Below are 9,536 nucleotides of genomic sequence, written 5' to 3'. Positions count from 1 at the left end.
TATGGGCTATGGCAGTCTTTGTTTTGATGCACTATTATGTTGAAGGCCTACAGAGAAAAGATTGTTGTATCTTTAAGCAGTTGCACTTGTTCTGAATGCACTTTCTTGTAGTAGTACAGAGAAAAATGTAAAATGCACTTGACCTAAATGCACTTTTTTTTTTTTTTTATGATGGAACATTTAATTTTAAAACCTTTCTGCAGGCCAGTAGGCCTGTACATTATTATTTAATGTACACATGAGTGGGGTCAAGTTAAACATTTAAGTTTGAATTTTATTTTATACTGTGCATTGTTGCAATGTGCTAAATAAATATTTGCATAATTTGTAATTGATTTATTCTTTGAAACTTTAATATTAATTTATACAATTGCAATGCCTTGATTTTAGTAAAGTTAGTACACAGTCATAGCCATAAATGCAATGGTACTAATAATTACTATAATTAAATAATTTCTTTCGGTGTTTCGGTTTTCGGTCTTGGTTCCCTCTTTTTCGGTTTTCGGTTTCGGCCAAGAATTTTCATTTCAGTGCATCCCTAGCTTTGACTTTTCCGCTTGCCTGTCGCCATTTGTTGTAAATCTACGCTAGTCTTCTGCATTCAATCAGAGCGAGAACGCGACATGTAGTTTTTCCTTTATCGCATACGTTACAGCTAAAGGCATTTCTAAATGAAAAAATATGATTGTTCATTGTTTTAATAGAACAAACGATATGAAAATCACTGTACCTTATTTTAACACAATTCAAATTGTGCAGAGGGAATTATTTCCACCGGTCATTCTGACAATTAGAATTTTCCGTCCTCATCATTTTTTTTCCAGTCAGTGACCAGACAATGGAAACCCAGGCACACTGTGCAAATCAGACGAACTGTGCTCATATACATTGAAACCCGTAAATATTGTGCGCCCTTGATGGTACTTTTTGATAGGCTTCGTCAATATTGTGCAGTGCATCTTAAAACAGTTTGGTTCAAAATCAGTGTTGTATTTAATTTTCATGTTTGCATTATATACAAAAACCTGCAATCATCATATATTGGGGTGTGAAGTGTGAACCATGACAAAAATATCAAATACAGACTATATCAACATGTAGCGTAGTGAGGTGACAATTGGGACTAGTTACCTTTGAGTGTCTGGAGTAGTTAAACAGCCACTTGATGAAGCAGGCGTAGTCTGTACTTGCCATCTGAGACGTCAGCATACCCACAGCCTGGGCTCCATGGCTTCGAAACTCACTCTTCTCCACCATCTACACATCCACAGCAGAAACACTATAAGCTATACTGATGCATCAGTAGGGTTGGGCATTGTTTGGATTTCAGCGATTCTGATTCCAATTCCGATTCTTCCTTTCGATTCCGGTTCTTATCGATTCTCGATTCCGATTCTTTGAGGGGTGGAGTTGAAACGGGTCACATGCTCATTTTCACAAATAAGAGGAAAGTTTTATTTTGATTCAATGGTGGTTTGCAGTTTTACCGCTTTTTCAACGTAAAATAAAGCCCCACTAGAGCGCTGCTTACTGTGCTCCAAGGCTGCAACACAATAAGAGCCTGGCCGCTTCGGAAACCAAAACTTGTGCATATTAAATTGGGAAGTGATGATCGGATTTGAAACCAAATCCTCTAAACGATTCCAATAAAGAAACGATTCCGATGGAATCGTAACTTTTGAAACGATTCCAAGTAGGAATTGGTTCTCGATGCCCAACCCTATGCATCAGCATAGTGGAAAACATGCAAACATCAAACTGTAAACTGCAAAAACATCGGTAAATAGCCATCGATGGGACTGCTTTCCGTATCTTTAAGAGATGAACAGTTGACACAGACTCTCTGAACTTTACACAAACAGGAAGTGCATCACTGCTGAGTGTTTGCAGGAGGATTTACCTGGAAGCAGATATGCTGCAGGAGGATATGCAGGAAAGGCAGCGCAAGCTCTTTCAGCTCATCCACAAGATGACTGCAATCACAAATCACATACAAAGTCTTATATTGTTTGCAACATTGTCTACAGTTAAATGGCTAGAAATATATCCAAATAATCAACAAGAGATCCTGATGTGAAGTGGGGGGGAGAGACAATAATCAAAACTGGCCAGTTCAATTGAATTAACTAAAATTTTCAACGTCTTCACTTGGTTCAAATCTCAGCAAAATTGCTATGCACCACATTAAGATATACACGAGTAATTCTACAGTTGATCAAAACAGCTGTTCACCAAACAAAATGGATGGCCAGGTCACGGGTGGAAAGGATGGCTTGGCTGGGTACGAGGAGGGAGGGCTTCCCTCGTTTGCCTTTATTCATCATCAGGATCACGTAGAGAAGCTGGTGGAAAACCCTTCGCAGAGACTGGACAACAGAAACACCAGTTAGGATTAGAAATATCCCCACTTTGGCATTAAAACAAAAACTAATATTTTTCTTCTGAACCCGTCTTATGAGATCCTTTTGAATACTTTTACAGACCAGAGGAGTTAAAACTCCAGTATTTGACAATAAAACATCAGGGAAAAATATCAAGAATCAACTCCGCTACCTTTTAGTGAGATCAGATGAGTTTGCATACTATGGACCATGATTATTGGATCTTACGTCTTTCTGGTCTCCGTGTGTTGGCGAGCAAAGCAGCTGTAAGCCATAGAAAGACATCTCAGGAACACTCCTCAGCTTAGTAATATCTCTGCAAAAATAACACAACCAGGGGTTTCACAATTCAATTCTCGAGCAGCTCGAGTGATTTATTTCACGTCACCGCTAAGAAAGGACAACAGGCTGACATGCAGCAGCCTGGATCACAAGCCTCTCAGAGGCTACGAGTGGAGGTGGTCGCGCTAAGCTTGAAAGGAAGGCTGCAGGATTTTCGAAAGTTAAACACATTATAATCTTCCACACTGAAGTTGCAAAAACACCCCGATCCTGTGAACTATTTCTATAGTCTCGCATTGCCAGACCTTCCTCCACAGCGCTGCAAAGGAGGGTCTGGCTAGTCTGGTTAGTCCACACAGCATTTTAGTCGTGCAACAGAAAACTCAGATTGGACAGATAGTCTAGCTAGCTGTCTGGATTTACCCTGCAGAGATCTGAGGAGTAGTTAACCATAGTCCTCAGAAATCCACCGGAGTTTAGAACACCAACACAAAGAAAGCGTTAGGTAATGGACATCAGACCGAAAAGAAGGACATACAGCGAGATTTATGGCAGCAACGGAGCAATCCCAAAAGTGGGAGGTCATGGATATTGACTACTATGTCTAAGTCTGCCCAGTTATATATCACTTAAAAAGCCTGAATAATGAACTTTTACTGTGGTGATAGCATAAGCTTACAGTGTTACAGTAACTAACATTACTAGACCATTAGCATTAAAGGACTTAATGAATGTGGAGCGACAGTTAAATGTTTAATCTAAATAACATTGGTTCAGGTGAAAAATGGACTTTAAGCATGCATGGTCCACCCTGCAAATGGAACATTGCTCATCCATATTTTTTACGTTATATGCAACCTTAGCCAACAATAATGTTGAGTCTCACCGCTAATTTGAACGCCTTAATAAACGTCCATAAATCCATTTGCTGGTTCATTAGGCCTATAGCCAAATGACTAGAGAAAAAACCTGAAGGGGCAGGTCTACATGGACTGTAGAAGGTTACAGTTCTCAGAGAAAATCACCTTTTTTGCTGTTGTAAATACTCATCTAGTTTAATAGAAATAAGTAGTAGTATTTTTGAATAACAAGTTTACGTCCTCTCACATGTAGTTGCGAGTTAACATAATGATTACACCCCAACTTTAATTTCTCACTCTCTCTCTCTCTCTCAAAGAAAAGACGACAAAGTGCAGTATAGTAGTATTTCTATCAAACAACACCAGGGACAGCAGTCTTGATTATTTATGTTTACTTGGTTTACTTTGTAAAAATTCAGGAAGCTATTTTTTTTATTTATTCATTTTTATAAAGGTGTTTTATGGTGAAAGTTTCAAATTTATTAAACTAGTACAGTGCCCGTTGTTTGGAACGGGCACATTTGCTTGGCCTGTGGTATTGCTGCTTGTAGAATTCTTCAATACCAAAAATTGTACCCAAAAATTACTTACAGAAGGACCCCAGACCACTTAATATGCAACTCCACTGTATAGCCTACTACTGACTTACAGTGTAGGCTACGTCCACATCAGAGGAAGACATTGTGCTTCTATATTTACCTGACAGAGAACGTTGCAGATTCAGAATGTAATCACAAAATATCACAATGAAAATGTGGAGTAATCAGACATTAGCGTCATGGAAGTGTGCTACCCACCCGACCCGTTATGAGAGCTAATCAGCACCTATCTGTGTTAATCAACCACCACAACCAGACTGTTTGTTTGTTTGTTTGTTTGTTTGTTTGTTTGTGTGTGTGTGTGTGTGTGCAGAGAGAGGTTTAGGTTTGTGGTTTAGGTTTAGTTACAGGTTTAGTGGCTTGATGGTTAACAGCGAAGTATGGATTTGATTTGCGGGGGTATTTTGGCGGAGGTAATGTTGTTAGTGTTGCAAGTTAGCAGTAGACTTAATAAACCCAAGCCAGAGTGAGTCTGATGAAAAGTGCTGTGTCTGCCCGGTTCAGCTCTGAGATTTTCTCACATTGCACGGCGCTGTGAAGGAGTAATCTCTGAGATTACGTATGTTCTGCCTCCGTTTACAAGTGAATGTAGGCTACAGCTCACAGCAAGTTAATGCTATATAGTGCCTGGGTTATACAGTGAGGAAAATAAGTATTTGAACACCCTGCTATTTTGCAAGTTCTCCCACTTAGAAATCATGGAGGGGTCTGAAATTATCATCGTAGGTGCATGTCCACTGTGAGAGACATAATCTAAAAAAAAAAATCCAGAAATCACAATGTATGATTTTTTAACTATTTATTTGTATGATACAGCTGCAAATAAGTATTTGAACACCGGTCTATCAGCTAGAATTCTGACCCTCAAAGACCTGTTAGTCTGCCTTTAAAATGTCCACCTCCACTCCATTTATTATCCTAAATTAGATGCCCCTGTTTGAGGTTGTTAGCTGCATAAAGACACCTGTCCACCCTATACAATCAGTAAGAATCCAACTACTAACATGGCCAAGACCAAAGAGCTGTCCAAAGACACTAGAGACAAAATTGTACACCTCCACAAGGCTGGAAAGGGCTACGGGGAAACTGCCAAGCAGCTTGGTGAAGAAAGGTCCACTGTTGGAGCAATCATAAGAAAATGGAAGAAGCTAAACATGACTGTCAATCTCCCTCGGACTGGGGCTCCATGCAAGATCTCACCTCGTGGGGTCTCAATGATCCTAAGAAAGGTGAGAAATCAGCCCAGAACTACACGGGAGGAGCTGGTCAATGACCTGAAAAGAGCTGGGACCACCGTTTCCAAGGTTACTGTTGGTAATACACTAAGACGTCATGGTTTGAAATCATGCATGGCACGGAAGGTTCCCCTGCTTAAACCAGCACATGTCAAGGCCCGTCTTAAGTTTGCCAATGACCATTTGGATGATCCAGAGGAGTCATGGGAGAAAGTCATGTGGTCAGATGAGACCAAAATAGAACTTTTTGGTCATTATTCCACTAACCGTGTTTGGAGGAAGAAGAATGATGAGTACCATCCCAAGAATACCATCTCTACTGTGAAGCATGGGGGTGGTAGCATCATGCTTTGGGGGTGTTTTTCTGCACATGGGACAGGGCGACTGCACTGTATTAAGGAGAGGATGACCGGGGCCATGTATGCGAGATTTTGGAGAACAACCTCCTTCCCTCAGTTAGAGCATTGAAGATGGGTCGAGGCTGGGTCTTCCAACATGACAATGACCCGAAGCACACAGCCAGGATAACCAAGGAGTGGCTCTGTAAGAAGCATATCAAGGTTCTGGCGTGGCCTAGCCAGTCTCCAGACCTAAACCCAATAGAGAATCTTTGGAGGGAGCTCAAACTCCGTGTTTCTCAGCGACAGCCCAGAAACCTGACTGATCTAGAGAAGATCTGTGTGGAGGAGTGGGCCAAAATCCCTCCTGCAGTGTGTGCAAACCTGGTGAAAAACTACAGGAAACGTTTGACCTCTGTAATTGCAAACAAAGGCTACTGTACCAAATATTAACATTGATTTTCTCAGGTGTTCAAATACTTATTTGCAGCTGTATCATACAAATAAATAGTTAAAAAATCATACATTGTGATTTCTGGATTTTTTTTTTTAGATTATGTCTCTCACAGTGGACATGCACCTACGATGACAATTTCAGACCCCTCCATGATTTCTAAGTGGGAGAACTTGCAAAATAGCAGGGTGTTCAAATACTTAATTTCCTCACTGTATATAGCAATCATGTAGCTAACGTTGGAAGCAGGAAAAGAGTCACGGCGGTAACCCCAAGCCCCCAGGAAGAGCGCCATGTCTTAAAGCCACCATGGGCTTAGCGGATAAGGGTGGAATTGCACCCAATGGCGCAGAAAGACTTTTCCCATAGACTTTGCATGGCGAAAGACACTTCTATATTTCAGCGGATCATTTTTTTGGGGGTACATCAACTTACCAGCCCGAACACTTAAGGGTTTTTAACATTTACTAGTAGCCGAATCCAGAGTTATTAAACTAGGCATGATGAACGTGCATAATGGACGCGAGCAGACTGCACTGCGCGTGCTCATATGACTGTTATCCCGAGGTCCTGTAGCCATAATAATGGATAATGGTAACGCTAATGGTTGTAATTCACCATGTGTTCTATTAATACATCCATGGTATGTATGCTGTAAATGTATGTATATGTAATGTATGTATGCCCCCCCCCCCCACTGTTGTAAAGGGTTCTGCATGTGGCGTGCAGGTTACATACAGATACATCTCGCTCTATTAGATAGATAATTGTTTAAAGCCCTGTGTTGGAGTTTGTAACATTCCAAAATCATAATTGACTTTAAGTTCTTCATTTTTGCTGTAAATGCATATTGGTTCCAAATACTGGTTATCGGTTTCATGAACTACTAATAATCGGTATCAGCCTTGAAAAAAACAGTATTGGTCGACCCCTAGTAAGCTAACGATACCCTGTGTCTGTAGCTACATGCTACCAGCCAGCAAGCTACTCTGTGTTTTCTCCCTTCAGACCTGCGCAAGTAGTGGGTGTGGAGAGAGAAAAAATAAATACTGGTGGGGGGGATTTGAAATCGTGACACCCTAAACACAACTGTCCACTCTTCCAAATCCTGGATCCATTCTTTAACAAGACAAAGAGAGAAGGAAGAAAACTCACTTTCGAGCAGCAAAGGTTATCTCTCCAATGACCGGCTCGAAGTAAAGCAGCTTACTAAAGATCTGCAGGGGAAAAAAGCAACAGGTTAACTGCCCACACATTAAGACACTGATGTGGTATGGAGTGGGTGTGATGATGGCATCATTAGTTACCCGTGTGCAGTTGCTGGCACTCTGTGGTCGGTCTTTGAGTGAAAATGTCTGCAGGAGTCTGAGAAGGCTTTGGACCAGGAGAACCACAGCATCTCGGATCTTCGTCAAGTCATGGCCAGAAAAATGAAGCGGCTCTTCCTCCTCCTCGTCCTCATCCACTTCCATCTGAAGATAACAGAGACATGTACACTATCATTTCCAGACACCCCCTACTCTCTAGTTGCACTACAGTCGCTGCTCCCTAAACGTTGCGCTCCCTGTCTGTGATGTTCCATGGAGCACCGCTGGCCGTCCAGAGAGTTCGCCCTGAGTGTCCGCCCTGAGTGTCCACTCAATCACTGATGACGTCAAACGCAACATACTCAGTTGTTTATCCTTCCTTCCTTCCTTCCTTCCTTTGACACACTGAGCTCCTCTCTGCTCTCTCTTTCCATTTGTGTGCATCCATGTCCCACAAATGCTTGTTACTAACCTAGCTCTGGAGAGCTTATTCCCCGAAGTCCCTATGTTTTTTTTGTTTGTTTTTTTCGCCCTGCTTGGTTTCCTTGGATTCAGGTGGCACCCAAATCATGTTTGGAGCTGTCGCCGTGGTCCTGCTGCACGCCCTGCTATGCCCTGTTACACCCTGCTGCACCCTGCTGTGCTCTGCGGTGTCCTGCTACGTCCTGTAACGCCCTGCAGTGCCCTGCTATGCCACGAACTGCTACGACTACTATTTCTAGTCACTGTTCCATTATCTTTATTGTGACTGTTAGTGCCACTGTTCATCACACCCCCAACTGGCACCGCCAGACACCGCCTACCAAGAGCCTGGGTCTGGCCCAGGTTTCTTCCTAAAAGGCACTAAACGCTTGCTCTTGGGGGAATTACTACAATTGTTGGGTCCTTCTATATTATAGAGTGTGGTCTAGACCTACTCTATCTGTAAAGTGTCTTGAGATAACTTGTTATGATTTGATACTATAAAATAAAATGTAATTTAATTAATGACCAAATTACAAACCAGACACTGTATCGCGGTCATGCGTGCACACAGAACCGCCGGCTGGCTAGGCAAGGGCAAGCTATCCTGACAGAATTACAACATTATGCTTATTCCAGACTTCTCCAGAGCGACACAGATAAAGCGTGACCGATTCAAGGAACGTAAGAAAAAGCGAGGTGAAAAAGAGGTGAGATTCCAAATCCTGTATCCTGCCAAACTTAAAATAGGAGCCAAGGCTGGAGTTAAGACATTTCAATGCCCCCGAAAGGCAATTGCATTCATAGAAAATATGGAGTGATTTGACGGCTCTCTTATTGCACGGACTGGTGCTAATGTGAGACACCGGCTGGGATCCTACTTGGATACATTTCCTTTTGTATTACTCTGGTTTTACTTTTTTCCTTCTTCTCTCGGTAGCAGTGCACTGGAGACGGAGCGTGTGAAGTGTTCAACGGATTACGGACCGAAAAGACAAACTTTAAGGGAGTTAAACTGTGCACTGTTCAGGTGCACATGGACTGTTCTGGGAGTATTTGGGATTTAGTTGCGTTTAGTCATCACCACTTTGTATTTGTTGTGTGCTCAGAAGATGACTGAAAAAAAAAAAAAAAAATGATATTTTTGCTAGAACATGTTGATTGTGGAATCTGAAAAATTGCATGGAGGATGGGTTAGGTATGTGTTTCATAGTGTGGGGTCTAGCATGAGTAGAAGGGTCATTACACTGATTACCAAGCACCTGCAAATTAAATGTGTTAAACAAACTAAGGATAATTCTGGAAGAGCAGTGTTTCCCATACCTAGGTTAGGATACCCAGGTAGACTGAGACCCGCCCAAGTAGATAACATCCGAATTACATTTTTTTTCCTAAATCAACAATGTATTTTTTTTACAGCGCACAAAGACCAGTGGCCTCCAGCCCCTCCTCCTCGTGAAGTTGCGCTCCGCGTGTATGACAGCCTGGAGAATTTTAAACCTAGCTGGGAGAGACTATACATTTCTACGATTGACTTTATGTCCAAATCACTGGCTCCCTCTGCTATAGGTTGTGTGACAGGAAATATCGTAATCTCTGACCATGCGTGGGTGTGCCT

At 41.9% G+C, this 9,536-nt stretch overlaps 1 protein-coding gene across 1 annotated transcript in view; it reads right to left on the bottom strand.

Annotated features, from left to right (window-relative positions):
• Positions 1-9,536, bottom strand: part of ncapd3 (non-SMC condensin II complex, subunit D3) — a 49,314-nt gene that overhangs the window by 33,604 nt on the left and 6,174 nt on the right. The window contains exons 5-10 of the mRNA XM_031304693.2: positions 7,457-7,621; positions 7,305-7,366; positions 2,610-2,697; positions 2,233-2,366; positions 1,901-1,973; positions 1,132-1,257 (exon numbers count right to left, since the gene is read on the bottom strand). Coding sequence (XP_031160553.2) covers positions 1,132-1,257; positions 1,901-1,973; positions 2,233-2,366; positions 2,610-2,697; positions 7,305-7,366; positions 7,457-7,621 — 648 coding nt within the window. The remainder of the gene's footprint in view (positions 1-1,131; positions 1,258-1,900; positions 1,974-2,232; positions 2,367-2,609; positions 2,698-7,304; positions 7,367-7,456; positions 7,622-9,536) is intronic.

This window comes from Sander lucioperca, chromosome 15, assembly GCF_008315115.2.
Source record: "Sander lucioperca isolate FBNREF2018 chromosome 15, SLUC_FBN_1.2, whole genome shotgun sequence".
Classification (NCBI taxonomy): Eukaryota; Metazoa; Chordata; class Actinopteri; order Perciformes; family Percidae; genus Sander; species Sander lucioperca.
This window is presented reverse-complemented; position numbering and strand designations above follow the sequence as displayed.